This window comes from Sebastes fasciatus, chromosome 7 (genome assembly GCF_043250625.1).
Source record: "Sebastes fasciatus isolate fSebFas1 chromosome 7, fSebFas1.pri, whole genome shotgun sequence".
Classification (NCBI taxonomy): domain Eukaryota; kingdom Metazoa; phylum Chordata; class Actinopteri; order Perciformes; family Sebastidae; genus Sebastes; species Sebastes fasciatus.
This window is the reverse complement of record NC_133801.1, coordinates 1,229,158-1,247,162: the sequence shown is the minus strand read 5'-3', so window position 1 is coordinate 1,247,162 and position 18,005 is coordinate 1,229,158. Positions and strand designations below refer to the sequence as shown.

The window sequence follows — 18,005 nt, the reverse complement described above, 5'->3', positions numbered from 1 at the left end:
ATAATATATAAATACATTAAGAGAAAAATAAATATATACATATACATGTAAATATAATAATATTATGAATATAATGATAATTTTTTTTCTCTCTTAATATCTTATATACAATATACAGTATATATATATATATATATATATATATATATATATATATATAAAGAGAAATATATATGTATATTAAGAAAAAAAATATATAATTAATGCAGTAGCTGTGAGGGTTTCTGGACAATATCTCTCATTGTTTTATGTTAATTGATTTCCAATAATGAATATATACATACATTTGCTTAAAGCAGCATATTTGAGTATTAAATACTTGACAATTCTCCCTTTAGTATTTTGATACATATATAATATATATATATATATATTATGGTATTATACTGTATATCATCATATATGTTGATTCATATCCTGACCACAGGAGGGCAGTGTGATATAACAATAACACACACACGAACAGCAGCTCAGACAGTCTCGATGTTAATCAGACGACAGATTACAGATTAAAGATTACAGATTACACTGAAAGATACTCTTTATACACATAAAACAGTATTGTGGTTTTCCGAAAAGGGAAATGGAGATTTTCTGCCAACAATAAATAAGAAAGTGATGACTTTATATAAAAAGTGAGACACTGTTTAAACTCAGAGCCACCTGAGTTCTGTCTACAGCTCAGCTGATTCTGGATCTGTGAGGACGACACCGATATATCAACAGTTTAAACATCTGATAATAATCTGATAATCAATATAAACACATAATATGGTCGAACGTTATTGATCAAGATCATTAACTGAGTGAGTCACATGTGTCTCTGACTGATGATCATGGATGAACCCGATGTTTGATTTCTAATTCAATGAAACTCTATTTACCTCTGTGAGACTAAACGAATGAGACTAAACGAGTGAGACTGAACGAGTGAGACTGAACGAGTGAGAGTGAACGAGTGAGACTGGACGAGTGAGAGTGAACGAGTGAGACTGGACGAGCGAGACTGGACGAGTGAGAGTGAACGAGTGAGACTGGACGAGTGAGAGTGAACGAGTGAGACTGGACGAGCGAGACTGGACGAGTGAGAGTGAACGAGTGAGACTGAACGAGTGAGAGTGAACGAGTGAGACTGAACGAGCGAGAGTAAACCAGAGAGAGTAAACCAGAGAGAGTAAACTAGAGAGAGTAAACGAGCGAGAGTGGACGAGCGAGAGTAAATGAGCGAGAGTAAACTAGAGAGAGTTAACGAGCGAGAGTTAACGAGCGAGAGTAAACGAATGAGAGTTAACTAGGGAGAGTTAATGAGCGAGAGTTAATGAGCGAGAGTAAACGAATGAGAGTTAACTAGGGAGAGTTAATGAGCGAGAGTTAATGAGCGAGAGTAAACGAATGAGAGTTAACTAGGGAGAGTTAATGAGCGAGAGTTAATGAGCGAGAGTTAATGAGCGAGAGTTAACTAGGGAGAGTAAACTAGAGAGAGTTAACGAGCGAGAGTTAACGAGCGAGAGTAAACGAATGAGAGTTAACTAGGGAGAGTTAATGAGCGAGAGTTAATGAGCGAGAGTTAACTAGGGAGAGTTAACGAGCGAGAGTAAACTAGAGAGAGTAAACGAGCGAGAGTTAATGAGCGAGAGTTAACGAGCGAGAGTTAATGAGCGAGAGTTAACTAGGGAGAGTAAACTAGAGAGAGTTAACGAGCGAGAGTTAACGAGCGAGAGTAAACGAATGAGAGTTAACTAGGGAGAGTTAATGAGCGAGAGTTAATGAGCGAGAGTAAACGAATGAGAGTTAACTAGAGAGAGTAAACTAGAGAGAGTTAACGAGCGAGAGTTAACGAGCGAGAGTTAACGAGCGAGAGTAAACGAATGAGAGTTAACTAGGGAGAGTTAATGAGCGAGAGTTAATGAGCGAGAGTTAACTAGGGAGAGTTAACGAGCGAGAGTAAACTAGAGAGAGTAAACGAGCGAGAGTTAATGAGCGAGAGTTAACGAGCGAGAGTTAATGAGCGAGAGTTAACTAGGGAGAGTAAACTAGAGAGAGTAAACGAGCGAGAGTTAATGAGCGAGAGTTAACGAGCGAGAGTTAATGAGCGAGAGTTAACTAGGGAGAGTAAACTAGAGAGAGTTAACGAGCGAGAGTTAACGAGCGAGAGTAAACGAATGAGAGTTAACTAGGGAGAGTTAATGAGCGAGAGTTAATGAGCGAGAGTAAACGAATGAGAGTTAACTAGAGAGAGTAAACGAGCGAGAGTTAATGAGCGAGAGTTAACGAGCGAGAGTTAATGAGCGAGAGTTAACTAGGGAGAGTAAACTAGAGAGTTAACGAGCGAGAGTTAACGAGCGAGAGTAAACGAATGAGAGTTAACTAGGGAGTTAATGAGCGAGAGTTAATGAGCGAGAGTTAACTAGGGAGAGTTAACGAGCGAGAGTAAACTAGAGAGAGTAAACGAGCGAGAGTTAATGAGCGAGAGTTAACTAGGGAGAGTTAACGAGCGAGAGTTAATGAGCGAGAGTTAATGAGCGAGAGTTAACTAGGGAGAGTTAACGAGCGAGAGTAAACTAGAGAGAGTTAACGAATGAGAGTTAACTAGGGAGAGTAAACTAGAGAGAGTAAACGAGCGAGAGTAAACGAATGAGAGTTAACTAGGGAGAGTTAATGAGCGAGAGTTAACTAGGGAGAGTTAACGAGCGAGAGTAAACTAGAGAGTTAACGAGCGAGAGTTAATGAGTGAGAGTTAACTAGGGAGAGTTAATGAGCGAGAGTTAATGAGCGAGAGTAAACTAGAGAGAGTAAATGAGCGAGAGTTAATGAGCGAGAGTTAACTAGGGAGAGTTAACGAGCGAGAGTAAACTAGAGAGAGTTAACGAATGAGAGTTAACGAGCGAGAGTAAACGAATGAGAGTTAACTAGGGAGAGTTAATGAGCGAGAGTTAATGAGCGAGAGTTAACTAGGGAGAGTTAACGAGCGAGAGTAAACTAGAGAGAGTTAACGAGCGAGAGTTAATGAGTGAGAGTTAACTAGGGAGAGTTAATGAGCGAGAGTTAATGAGCGAGAGTTAACTAGGGAGAGTTAATGAGCGAGAGTTAATGAGCGAGAGTTAACTAGGGAGAGTTAACGAGCGAGAGTTAACGAGTGAGAGTAAACTAGAGAGTGTAAACGAGCGAGAGTTAACGAGCGAGAGTTAACGAGCGAGAGTTAACGAGCGAGAGTAAACGAATGAGAGTTAACTAGGGAGAGTTAATGAGCGAGAGTTAATGAGCGAGAGTTAACTAGGGAGAGTTAACGAGCGAGAGTAAACTAGAGAGAGTTAACGAGCGAGAGTTAACTAGGGAGAGTTAATGAGCGAGAGTAAACTAGAGAGAGTTAACGAATGAGAGTTAACGAGCGTGAGTAAACGAATGAGAGTTAACTAGGGAGAGTTAATGAGCGAGAGTTAATGAGCGAGAGTTAACTAGGGAGAGTTAACGAGCGAGAGTAAACTAGAGAGAGTTAACGAGCGAGAGTTAATGAGTGAGAGTTAACTAGGGAGAGTTAATGAGCGAGAGTTAATGAGCGAGAGTTAACTAGGGAGAGTTAATGAGCGAGAGTTAATGAGCGAGAGTTAACTAGGGAGAGTTAACGAGTGAGAGTAAACTAGAGAGTGTAAACGAGCGAGAGTTAACGAGCGAGAGTTAACGAGCGAGAGTAAACGAATGAGAGTTAACTAGGGAGAGTTAATGAGCGAGAGTTAATGAGCGAGAGTTAACTAGGGAGAGTTAACGAGCGAGAGTAAACTAGAGAGAGTTAACGAGCGAGAGTTAACTAGGGAGAGTTAATGAGCGAGAGTTAATGAGCGAGAGTTAACTAGAGAGAGTTAACGAGCGAGAGTTAACTAGAGAGTGTTAACGAGCGAGAGTTAACGAGCGAGAGTTAACGAGCGAGAGTTAACGAGCGAGAGTAAACGAATGAGAGTTAACTAGGGAGAGTTAACGAGCGAGAGTAAATGAGCGAGAGTTAACTAGGGAGAGTTAACGAGCGAGAGTTAATGAGCGAGAGTTAACTAGGGAGAGTTAACGAGCGAGAGTAAACGAATGAGAGTTAACTAGGGAGAGTTAATGAGCGAGAGTTAATGAGCGAGAGTTAACTAGGGAGAGTTAACGAGCGAGAGTAAACTAGAGAGAGTTAATGAGCGAGAGTTAACTAGGGAGAGTTAACGAGCGAGAGTTAATGAGCGAGAGTTAACTAGGGAGAGTTAACGAGCGAGAGTAAACTAGAGAGAGTAAATGAGCGAGAGTTAATGAGCGAGAGTTAACTAGGGAGAGTTAATGAGCGAGAGTTAACTAGGGAGAGTTAACGAGCGAGAGTAAACTAGAGAGTTAACGAATGAGAGTTAACTAGGGAGAGTAAACTAGAGAGAGTAAACGAGCGAGAGTTAACGAGCGAGAGTAAACGAATGAGAGTTAACTAGGGAGAGTTAATGAGCGAGAGTTAATGAGCGAGAGTTAACTAGGGAGAGTTAACGAGCGAGAGTAAACTAGAGAGAGTTAACGAGCGAGAGTTAATGAGTGAGAGTTAACTAGGGAGAGTTAATGAGCGAGAGTTAATGAGCGAGAGTTAACTAGGGAGAGTTAACGAGCGAGAGTAAACTAGAGAGAGTAAACGAGCGAGAGTTAATGAGCGAGAGTTAACTAGGGAGAGTTAACGAGCGAGAGTAAACTAGAGAGTGTAAACGAGCGAGAGTTAATGAGCGAGAGTTAACTAGGGAGAGTTAACGAGCGAGAGTAAACTAGAGAGAGTAAATGAGCGAGAGTTAATGAGCGAGAGTTAACTAGGGAGAGTTAACGAGCGAGAGTTAACGAGCGAGAGTTAACTAGGGAGAGTTAACGAGCGAGAGTTAACGAGCGAGAGTTAACGAATGAGAGTTAACGAGCGAGAGTAAATGAGCGAGAGTTAACTAGGGAGAGTTAACGAGCGAGAGTAAACGAGTTAGTTACATTAATAAACACTTAAAATGTTTACATGGTAGTGTGTTATAAACCATTTATGACCATATATATATATATATACACACATACACACACACGTGTGTGTGTGTATGTGTGTGTGTGTGTGTGTGTATATATATACACATTTATATACAGTACAAGTGATTTATATGGAGGATAAATGCATCTGTTGACAGATACACTGATACTGTTATTGATAAATCTGTAGTGAGTTTAAATCATTATTGATCGAAATCAACCTGCTGATATTTCAGTTGAGCTCTCGGTGTGTGTGTGTGTGTGTGTGTGTGTGTGTGTGTGTGTGTGTGTGTGTGTGTGTGTAGAGTGTGTGTGTGATGAGATGTGACAGCTGTGATCTCTGTTAGTCCTCTCTCTGGCCGTCTTTCTCTGAAACCACTGAACTGTGAAATCACTGAGACAGACGCCTTCCCACAATCCTCTCTGCCTGTCTGCTGCCCCCAGCTGTACAAACACACACACATGCACGCACGCACACACGCATACACACTGGAGGTCACACTGGAGTTGATGTTTCTGCTCAGATAGATGTTGTTGTTTACTCGATCAGCTGATTGTAGTGACATGTGATGCTTTATGAGCTCTTTGATTGGCTCCTGAGTTACATCAACTTCACACCAGTTCTTCACTAGACACAAACACACGCAGAAACATCTGGACCGCATAGTAGACAGAAACATCTGGATCACATAGTGGACGGAAACATCTGGACCACATAGTGGATGGAAACATCTGGATCACATAGTGGACGGAAACATCTGGACCACATAGTGGATGGAAACATCTGGACCACATAGTGGATGGAAACATCTGGACCACATAGTGGACAGAAACATCTAGATCACATAGTAGACAGAAACATCTGGATCACATAGTGGACGGAAACATCTGGACCACATAGTGGATGGAAACATCTGGACCACATAGTGGACAGAAACATCTGGACCACACTGTCCCTATATGCAGAAACATCTGGACCTCACTGTCCCTATGTACAACAACATCTGAACCTCACTGTCCCTATGTACAACAACATCTGGACCTCGCTGAGACTATGTACAGAAACATCTGGACCACACTGTGACTTTGCACAGAAACATCTGGACCAAACTGTCCCTATGTACAGAAACATCTGGACCTCACTATCCCTATGTACAGAAACATCTGGACCTCACTGTCTCTATGTACAACAACATCTGGACCTCACTGTCCCTATGTACAACAACATCTGGATCTCACTATGTCTATGTACAAAAACATCTGGACCTCACTGTCCCTATGTACAACAACATCTGGATCTCACTATGTCTATGTACAAAAACATCTGGACCTCACTGCCCCTATGTACAACATCTGGATCTCACTATGTCTATGTACAAAAACATCTGGACCTCACTGTCCCTATGTACAACAACATCTGGACCTCACTATGTCTATGTACAACAACATCTGGACCTCACTATGTCTATATACAGAAACATCTGGACCTCACTATGCCTGTGTACAGAAAGATACTGTATGTACCACATAGTGGACAGAAACATCTGGACCACATAGTGGACAGAAACATCTGGACCACATAGTGGACAGAAACATCTGGACCACACCATGACAACCTTTTGGACTCACTTTGTCTTAATCTGTCAACATTCTCTGAAAGATGCGTTTATGGAGGGAGAGGTAAAACTGTGATTTCACACTGCTGTGTTTGTGTGTGTATGTGTGTGTGTATGTGTGTGTGTGTGTATAATCTGCTGACTCAGTTTAAGGTAAACAGCTGCTAATTGAACACTAACACATTCCTCACTAACACTCCTCCATCCAGCAGCTCATTATTACAGAGTGTGTGTGTGTGTGTGTGTGTGTGTGTGTGTGTGTGTGTGTGTGTGTGTGTGTTTTCTAGTGTCTGTGGTTTACGAGCCGACAGTGAACGTATCACACTTCTGTTAACAGACTGTCTGCATCTGTGATGATGTCATACTGCAGCTGGGCATTGATTGGCTGCTGTGTGTGAGCGGGCGGAGTCTCACCCTCGCTCCTTTGGCTGGGAAACACTGACAGGTGGAGCAGTCCCGACCGGCGCACGGCTCCGTCTGGTCGCCCTGGAAACCAAGAGAGAAACACATACATCACCATGACATCATCATAACAACAATACCTCACCACCACGACATCACTTCAGCTCAGTTCACATCTTTATTGTCCCATCGGAGGAAGTTCTTATCATTATGACATCAACACGACATCACTGAGCTAATCTGATCCCGACGAGCTGAGCGGCCCGTTCGCACGAGAAGGCGAACAAATGCCACGATGATGCAGAAGGCGTTTAGCGTGCAATACGTACGCCTTTCTTGATTTCTGCGTGTCATTTGTACGCCATGTACTGATTGCAATGTAATCGCATCCACGTATAAATGCTACAGTAAGAGTTAGTGACGAAGTATAAAGAGAGAGAAAGACCACTGATGGTGGACGGGTCCAACAAACACAGGACTTTTAGTCCACTTTATGATAATCACATGCAGTATAAATGTGTTATTGTCTCCTATTCTAAAATGGTGTATCTGAATATTTCTGCATACTGGGGTCCCTAAACAGTCTTGAATTCCATAAATTGTTTCTCACTGTAAAGCTGAGACTCTGGTGGATCCAATGAGCCCAACTGGATTCATGTGTGATGATGTTAGTCCCCACAGGAGACATTTCATTGACCTCACTGTATAAAATGACCTTGTGGTGACCTCTAGGATAATCACAGCCTCATGAAACTTTACAACCACAAACTAGAGACCTAGAGCATTCAGAGGATGGATGGATCAAACTAGAGACCTAGAGCATCCAGAGGATGGATGGATCAAACTAGAGACCTAGAGCATCCAGAGGATGGATGGATCAAACTAGAGACCTAGAGCATTCAGAGGATGGATGGATCAGACTAGAGACCTAGAGCATCCAGAGGATGGATGGATCAAACTAGAGACCTAGAGCATTCAGAGGATGGATGGATCAAACTAGAGACCTAGAGCATTCAGAGGATGGATGGATCAAACTAGAGACCTAGAGCATTCAGAGGATGGATGGATCAAACTAGAGACCTAGAGCATCCAGAGGATGGATGGATCAAACTAGAGACCTAGAGCATTCAGAGGATGGATGGATCAAACTAGAGACCTAGAGCATTCAGAGGATGTATGGATCAAACTAGAGACCTAGAGCATTCAGAGGATGGATGGATCAGACTAGAGACCTAGAGCATTCAGAGGATGTATGGATTAAACTAGAGACCTAGAGCATTCAGAGGATGGATGGATCAGACTAGAGACCTAGAGCATTCAGAGGATGGATGGATCAAACAAACTAGAGACCTGGAGCATTCAGAGGATGGATGGATCAGACTAGAGACCTAGAGCATTCAGAGGATGGATGGATCAAACTAGAGACCTAGAGCATTCAGAGGATGGATGGATCAAACTAGAGACCTAGAGCATTCAGAGGATGGATGGATCAGACTAGAGACCTAGAGCATTCAGAGGATGGATGGATCAAACAAACTAGAGACCTAGAGCATTCAGAGGATGGATGGATCAGACTAGAGACCTAGAGCATTCAGAGGATGGATGGATCAAACTAGAGACCTAGAGCATTCAGAGGATGGATGGATCAGACTAGAGACCTAGAGCATTCAGAGGATGGATGGATCAAACAAACTAGAGACCTAGAGCATTCAGAGGATGGATGGATCAAACTAGAGACCTAGAGCATTCAGAGGATGGATGGATCAAACTAGAGACCTAGAGCATCCAGAGAATGGATGGATCAAACTAGAGACCTAGAGCATCCAGAGGATGGATGGATCAAACTAGAGACCTAGAGCATCCAGAGGATGGATGGATCAAACTAGAGACCTAGAGCATCCAGAGGATGGATGGATCAAACTAGAGACCTAGAGCATCCAGAGGATGGATGGATCAAACTAGAGACCTAGAGCATCCAGAGGATGGATGGATCAAACTAGAGACCTAGAGCATTCAGAGGATGGATGGATCAAACTAGAGACCTAGAGCATCCAGAGGATGGATGGATCAAACTAGAGACCTAGAGCATCCAGAGGATGGATGGATCAAACTAGAGACCTAGAGCATCCAGAGGATGGATGGATCAAACTAGAGACCTAGAGCATCCAGAGGATGGATGGATCAAACTAGAGACCTAGAGCATCCAGAGGGTGGATGGATCAAACTAGAGACCTAGAGCATCCAGAGGATGGATGGATCAAACTAGAGACCTAGAGCATCCAGAGGATGGATGGATCAAACTAGAGACCTAGAGCATTCAGAGGATGGATGGATCAAACTAGAGACCTAGAGCATCCAGAGGATGGATGGATCAAACTAGAGACCTAGAGCATCCAGAGGATGGATGGATCAAACTAGAGACCTAGAGCATCCAGAGGATGGATGGATCAAACTAGAGACCTAGAGCATCCAGAGGATGGATGGATCAAACTAGAGACCTAGAGCATCCAGAGGATGGATGGATCAAACTAGAGACCTAGAGCATCCAGAGGATGGATGGATCAAACTAGAGACCTAGAGCATCCAGAGGATGGATGGATCAAACTAGAGACCTAGAGCATCCAGAGGATGGATGGATCAAACTAGAGACCTAGAGCATCCAGAGGATGGATGGATCAAACTAGAGACCTAGAGCATTCAGAGGATGGATGGATCAAACTAGAGACCTAGAGCATCCAGAGGATGGATGGATCAAACTAGAGACCTAGAGCATCCAGAGGATGGATGGATCAAACTAGAGACCTAGAGCATCCAGAGGATGGATGGATCAAACTAGAGACCTAGAGCATCCAGAGGATGGATGGATCAAACTAGAGACCTAGAGCATCCAGAGGGTGGATGGATCAAACTAGAGACCTAGAGCATCCAGAGGATGGATGGATCAAACTAGAGACCTAGAGCATCCAGAGGATGGATGGATCAAACTAGAGACCTAGAGCATTCAGAGGATGGATGGATCAAACTAGAGACCTAGAGCATCCAGAGGATGGATGGATCAAACTAGAGACCTAGAGCATCCAGAGGATGGATGGATCAAACTAGAGACCTAGAGCATCCAGAGGATGGATGGATCAAACTAGAGACCTAGAGCATCCAGAGGATGGATGGATCAAACTAGAGACCTAGAGCATCCAGAGGGTGGATGGATCAAACAAACTAGAGGCCTAGAGCATTCAGAGGATGAACACCACATGAACTGGTTGTTGTTCGCAGCATCTGACCAATCACAGACATGGACACGTCTACAGACTGCAGGCAGAGAGACACATTTAACAAAGGAAGAGTAAACTATATTCGACACATACGAAGAAATTAAAAACTTAATCCAGACTAACAGTAACACAGTTGAAGCTGCCAGATGCAGGAAGAACAGCTGGCAAAAGAAAAAACTCCCGATGTGTGAATGTGTAAATTAACAGATTTATTAATTTAACGGAACACTCAAAAGTAAGATATAGTAGATATATAGATGACTGGATTACACCTAATCATGCCCAGTGCTAATAACGCGGCGTGTTTGACTATTTGAACCGTCTTTCGGCTGCGTCTCGTCTCCGGCGGTGTGAAACGGACTCAAGAGGAAGTTAGAAAATAAATATGAAAATATAATTCAAAGAGGTAAACACAGTTTAAACGGTGTTGTTTTCAGACTGATTATGACTGAAACTTCTTCATATGTGTGTAATATTATCATACGATCACCGCACTGAGCTCTGATTGGTCAGCAGGAGGTGCTTTCATACGAGTTGATCTCTTATCTGGAACATAACCTGCTCTGGAGCAGGTTAGCTGTTCAGCATCAGTTACCATGATGATCTACCCCGGTAAGAAGTGATCCACCTTCGTAGGACAGAAAGCCCTAAAAGGTTAACCCTGAAGTTACCTCGCTAACGCCAAATCCTGCTTCGTAGTACAGGCCTCTGAAAACACCGGACACACTGAGAACAACAATAATATCAATATCATGTGCAATATTACTTCCTTTTCTGTTTTTCAGCTTACTTTACCTTTTTTTATTTGACTTATCTTATTTACTCATTTTACTAAATGTATGTGTGTGTTATTGTTATTCTATTAGGCACTAGTGCTAGAAATAGTACTTTTTATTTGATATACTTGTATTTTATACACTTGAACTTGTTGTAATTTTGTTGTAATTTTGAGAAATCTCTGGCACAAGAATTCCCTTTGGGATTAATAAAGTTCTATCTTATCTTATCTTAAACAACGGGACAATGAATGGAGGATGTTCAGACTGCAACAAGGCGCGAGATTGGTGTTTTCATGTGTATTTTCCTCCAGCAGAATGTGTTTTGTGTTTTCAGGTGTATTTTCCTCCGGCAGAATGTGTTTTGTGTTTTCAGGTGTATTTTCCTCCGGCAGAATGTGTTTTGTGTTTTCAGGTGTATTTTCCTCCGGCAGAATGTGTTTTGTATTTGACGGTGTATTCTCTGTGTTCAGACAGTGAGGAATGTAAACACTGTGCAGAGGAAGACAAGCATCTCTTAGATTCTCAGGAAGCAGACAGCTGACTGTGCACGTGTGCACGTGTGCGCGTGTGCACGTGTGCATGTGTGCGTGTGTGTGTGTGTGTGTGTTGATCAGATAACTTCAGTGACAATCATGCATCCATTTCTTCAGACCCACACACTCTTTGAACAGTGTGAATGAGGACAGATGTGAAGCCACATCTGTTCATCAGATATGAATCAAAGCATCAGAGCTCTAAACAATACAACGCTGACTGCTGAGCCTAAACACGTATATTTTATCATGTATAATATAATGTGTGTTTGCTGATGTACGCCATATAACAAAAAGACGTGTTTCATCATGTACACTGTATGATATATAACGTGTGTTTGTTAATGTACACTCTAAAATTAAACATGTTTGTTAAACTACACGTATAATATATAACACGTGTGTTTGTTAAACTACACGTAAAATATATAACACGCGTGTTTGTTAAACTACACGTAAAATATATAACACGCGTGTTTGTTAAACTACACGTAAAATATATAACGCGTGTTTGTTAAACTACACGTAAAATATATAACACGTGTGTTTGTTAATATACACTGTATGATATATAACGTGTGTTTGTTAATGTACACTCTGAAATGAAACATGTTCGTTAATGTACGCCCGAAAATAAAACCTGTTTGTTGATCTACGTTCTAAAATAAAAAATGTTTTGTTAATGTACGCTCTAAAATAAAAAATGTTTTGTTAATGTACTCTAAAATAAAACCTGTTTGTTAATGTACGCCCGAAAATAAAACCTGTTTGTTAATCTACGTTCTAAAATAAAACGTGTTTGTTAATATATGCTCTAAAATAAAACATGTTTGTAAATGTACTCTCTAAAATAAAACATGTTTGTTAAAGTATGCTCTAAAATAAAACGTGTTTGTTAATGTACGCTCTAAAATAAAACATGTTTGTTAATGTACGCTCTAAAATAAAATGTGTTTGTTAATGTACGCTCTAAAATAAAACGTGTTTGTTAATGTACGCTCTAAAATAAAATGTGTTCGTTAATGTACGCTCTAAAATAAAATGTGTTTGTTAATGTACGCTCTAAAATAAAATGTGTTTGTTAATGTACGCTCTAAAATAAAATGTGTTTGTTAATGTACGCTCTAAAATAAAACGTGTTTGTTAATGTACGCTCTAAAATAAAACGTGTTTGTTAATGTACGCTCAAAAATAAAATGTGTTCGTTAATGTACGCTCTAAAATAAAATGTGTTTGTTAATGTACGCTCTAAAATAAAATGTGTTTGTTAATGTACGCTCTAAAATAAAACGTGTTTGTTAATGTACGCTCTAAAATAAAATGTGTTTGTTAATGTACGCTCTAAAATATAACGTGTTTGTTAATGTACGCTCTAAAATATAACGTGTTCGTTAATGTACGCTCTAAAATAAAACGTGTTTGTTGATGTACGATCTAAAATAAAACGTGTTTGTTAATGTACGCTCTAAAATAAAACGTGTTTGTTAATGTACGCGCTAAAATAAAACATGTTTGTTAATGTACGCTCTAAAATAAAAGATGTTTGTTAATGTACGCTCTCAAATATAACATGTTTGTTAATGTACGCTCTAAAATATAACATGTTTGTTAATGTACGCCCTAAAATAAAACATGTTTGTTAATGTACGCTCTAAAATATAACATGTTTGTTAATGTACACTCTAAAATATAACATGTTTGTTAATGTACACTCTAAAATAAAACGTGTTGTTAATGTACGCTCTAAAATAAAACATGTTTGTTAATGTACGCTCTAAAATATAACATGTTTGTTAATGTACGCTCTAAAATATAACATGTTTGTTGATGTACGCTCTAAAATAAAACGTGTTTGTTAATGTATGCTGTAAAATATAACGTGCTTGTTAATGTACGCCCGAAAATAAAAAAATGTTTGTTAATCTACGTTCTAAAATAAAACGTGTTTGTTAATATACGCTATAAAATAAAACGTGTTTGTTAATGTACGCTCTAAAATAAAACGTGTTTGTTAATGTACGCTCTAAAATAAAACATGTTTGTTAATGTACGCTCTAAAATAAAACGTGTTTGTTAATGTACGCTTTTATGTACGCACTATTTTAGAGTGTCCCCGTTGATACACTGGGTGTGTGTTTTTGTCCTCTGTGGGCCCCAGACGGTGAGTTTCCCAGCATGCAGCAGTGTTTGTGTAGCGGCCACATTCCTGCAGCGTTGTGTAAACCAGGTTATCAGTCAGGCGTGGCTATCAGCAGCAGGAATGTGGCTATCGCTCTATCTGCTGTCACGACTTTGTCCTGAATGTCTGCACTCCCACCATCCTCCCACCATCCTCCCTCCATCCTCCATCGGTCCTCCATCGGTCCTCCATCTGTCCTCCATCTTCACTCTATCCACGCTCCCTCCATCATCCCTTCATCTGGGACGCCACGCTGCTACTGATTGGCGGAGCAGACAGATGAGCAGCTGATTGGCCGACGATGCTGCTGTTCACAGACGGACACTGAACCTGACGACCTCAATGGACTGAAGAGGATCATCTCTCCATCAGTCCTCCATCATCTGATCAGTGCTTCTTTATATTGATCTCTTATGATAGGTCGATCAATAAAGAGCTGAGGACCGAGGTGTGATCCCTGAGGGACACCAGAGACACTCAGGTGATCCTCTACATCCACCTGCAGGTGGTTATCAACACACCTGAGCTGCAGCAGACCTCCTGAAGTATACTTAAGTAAAGTGCAAGTATATGTTTCCCAAGAATACTTTATGTAGTTAAGTATACTAATATCAATATACTAGTAATATACATATAAGTGTACTAATTCAATACTTCTTAAATTGGCCCACTTTTTAGTTACTAACAGTACACTTTATACTTTAAAGTATACATTAAGTGTAAGAATAGTAAACTTTTAGTACACAACTAGTTTACATTTAAGTCTTATTTTGTACTGCAACTATACTGTAAGTACACAGATAGTGTACCAGTTTTATACTTGTAAGTGTACTACTTCAATACTTCTTTGGACTAAGTAGGCTCACTTTTTTGTTTAAAAACAGTATACTTTAAGAGTAAGTATTGTACTGATAGTTTACTACTTTTATACTGGTACCCACTTTTTTAGTTTATGACAGTGCACTTTAAAGTATACTCTCAGTAAACTACTAGTTTAATAGTTTTTATACTGCAAGTATACTTGTATGTACTTGGAGCCCAATTTTTAGTTTATGAAATTACACTTTAAAGTATATTCAGTAAACTACTTGTCAAGTATTTTGTATACTACAAGTTTTACTAACTTATAGTTTTCTTATTATCAAAATATTAAGTACAAGTATAGGCCAAGTATACTTAGACTATTCTTGACTATACTTAAGTATACTTTTGTTAAGTATATCTCTGATAAGTGCATATAAAGTAAACTTAAAGTGTACTCTCTTATTTTAAGTTTAAAAGAAGTATACTAATAGCTCACTTGAGAAAACTTCCTTTTAGTAAGGGATGTTCACCTTTCACAATAAAAGTCCAAAAGAGAAACCAAAGGCGAGTTTTGAATGAACTCACCCCGAGAGCTGCTGGAGGAGCCGTCAGGATCATCAGGAGGCACCTGGAGGAGGAAACAGACAGGTGAGTCAGGTATCATCTTATGACCTGGACCAGCAGAGAGCAGCTCCGACCGATCACCGATCACCGATCACCGATCACCGATCACCGATCACCGATCACCGATCACCGATCAATCAGTCCTGTGGTCACACGATGTCAATGTTTTTGTTTACCAGAGCCAGGTGTAGCTGCAGGGGGCGGAGCAGGAAGTCAGCAGCATCTTGTCCTCTGCTCAGAGGAAGTCCCGCCCACAGCACGGCCCTGTCACTCTGACTCCGCCTCCAGACGGCTCTCAGCCAATGAGGACTCTCTGAAGCTGCTGGTCGTCCTGCAGAACAAACATCACACGATTCAAATCCAACGAGCCGTTTACACTCAGAGAGACAGACAGGTAGAGACACAGCAGGTAGAGAGACAGATAGGGAGAGAGACAGACAGGTGGAGACACAGACAGATAGAGAGAGTGACAGACAGATAGAGAGAGAGAGACATACAGGTGGAGAGACAGCCAGGTAGATACATAGACGGGCAGAGAGACAGACAGAGAGAGACACAGACAGGTAGAGAGACAGACAGAGAGAGAGACAGGCAGACAGGTGGGGAGACAGACAGAAAGAGAGACAGACAAATAGAAAGACAGACAGTTAGAGAGAGAGAGACAGAAAGGTAGAGAGAGAGACAGACAGATAAAGACACAGACAGGTAGAGAGAGAGACAGACAGGTTGACAAGTAGAGGCAGACGGTAGAGATAAATACGGGTAGAGAGACAGACAGGTCGAGGGAGAGACGGGTAGAGACAGACAAGTAGAGAGACAGACGGGGAGAGACACAGACAGGTAGAGAGACAGACAGATAAAAAACACAGACAGGTAGAGAGACAGACGGGGAGAGACACAGACATGTAGAGACACAGACATATAGAGAGACAGACAGGGAGGTAGGTAGGTAGAGAGACAGACAGGTAGGGAGAGAGACAGATAGAGAGACAGACAGGTAGAGAGACAGACAAATAGAAAGACAGACAGGTAGAGAGACAGAGAGGTAGGGAGACAGACAAGTACAGAGAGAGACAGACAGGTAGGGAGACAGACAGATAGAGAGACAGACAGGTAGAGAGAGAGACAGAGAGGTAAAGACACAGACAGGTAGAGAGACAGACAGGCAGGTTGACAGGTAGCGAGACAGACACGTAGAGAGACAGACGGTCCTAGGGACAGACGGGGAGAGACACAGACGGGTAGAGAGACAGACAGGTAAAGAGACAGACAGGTAGAGAGACAGACAGGTAGAGAGACAGACAGGTAGAGAGACGGACAGGTAGAGAGACAGACAGACAGGTAAAGACACAGACAGGTAGAGAGAGAGACAGACAGGTTGAAAGGTAGAGAGACAGACAGTAGAGACAAATACGGGTAGAGACACAGACAGATAGAGAGACAGAGAGGTAGAGACACAGACAGGTAGAGAGACAGACAGGTAGAGAGACAGATGGGTAGAGACACAGACAGGTAGAGAGACATACAGGCGGGTTGACAGGTAGCGAGGCAGACACGTAGAGAGAAAGACGGTTCTAGGGACAGACGGGGAGAGACACAGACGGTTAGAGAGACAGACAGGTAGAGAGACAGACAGATAGAGACACAGACAGGTAGAGAGACAGATGGGTAGAGAGACAGACAGGTAGAGAGACAGATGGGTAGAGAGACAGACAGGTAGAGAGACAAATGGGTAGAGAGACAGACAGGTAGAAAGACAGACAGGTAGAGAGACAGACGGGTAGAGAGACAGACAGGTAGAGAGACAGATGGGTAGAGAGATAGACAGGTAGAGAGACAGACAGGTAGAGAGACAGATGGGTAGAGAGACAGACAGGTAGAAAGACCGACAGGTAGAGAGACAGACAGGTAGAGACACAGACAGGTAGAGACACAGACAGGCAGGTTGACAGGTAGCGAGACAGACAGGTAGAGAGACAGACGGGTAGAGAGACAGACGGGCAGGTTGACAGGTAGAGAGACAGACAGGTAGAGACACAGACAGGTAGAGAGACATACAGGCGGGTTGACAGGTAGAGAGACAGACAGGTAGCGAGACAGGTAGCGAGACAGACACGTAGAGAGAAAGACGGTTCTAGGGACAGACGGGGAGAGACACAGACGGTTAGAGACACAGACAGGTAGAGATACAGACAGGTAGAGAGACAGACAGGTAGAGATACAGACAGATAGAGACACAGACAGGTAGAGAGACAGATGGGTAGAGAGACAGACATGTAGAGAGACAGGCAGGTAGAGAGACAGACAGGTAGAGATTGATGGGTAGAGAGACAGACAGGTAGAGAGACAGACAGGTAGAGAGACAGACGGGTAGAGAGACAGACAGGTAGAGAGACAGATGGGTAGAGAGACAGACAGGTAGAAAGACAGACAGGTAGAGACAGACAGGTAGAGACACAGACAGGTAGAGACACAGACAGGCAGGTTGACAGGTAGCGAGACAGACACGTAGAGAGACAGACGGTTCGAGGGACAGACGGGGAGAGACACAGACAGGTAGAGAGACAGACAGATAGAAAAACAGACAGGTAGAGAGACAGACGGGGAGAGACACAGACAGGTAGAGAGACAGACAGGCAGGTTGACAGGTAGCGAGACAGACAAGTAGAGAGACAGACGGTTCGAGGGACAGACGGGGAGAGACACAGACAGGTAGAGACAGACAGATAGAGAGACAGACATGTAGAGACACAGACATATAGAGAGACAGACAGGTAGAGACACAGACA

The 18,005-nt window shown here is 42.0% G+C and overlaps 1 protein-coding gene across 1 annotated transcript in view; it reads right to left on the bottom strand.

Annotated features, from left to right (window-relative positions):
* The window catches only part of col4a4 (collagen, type IV, alpha 4), a 68,625-nt gene that overhangs the window by 38,620 nt on the left and 12,000 nt on the right, over positions 1–18,005 (bottom strand). Inside the window, exons 2-4 of the mRNA XM_074640909.1 lie at positions 15,393–15,547; positions 15,178–15,220; positions 7,038–7,109 (exon numbers count right to left, since the gene is read on the bottom strand). Coding sequence (XP_074497010.1) covers positions 7,038–7,109; positions 15,178–15,220; positions 15,393–15,439 — 162 coding nt within the window. The 5' untranslated portion in view covers positions 15,440–15,547. The remainder of the gene's footprint in view (positions 1–7,037; positions 7,110–15,177; positions 15,221–15,392; positions 15,548–18,005) is intronic.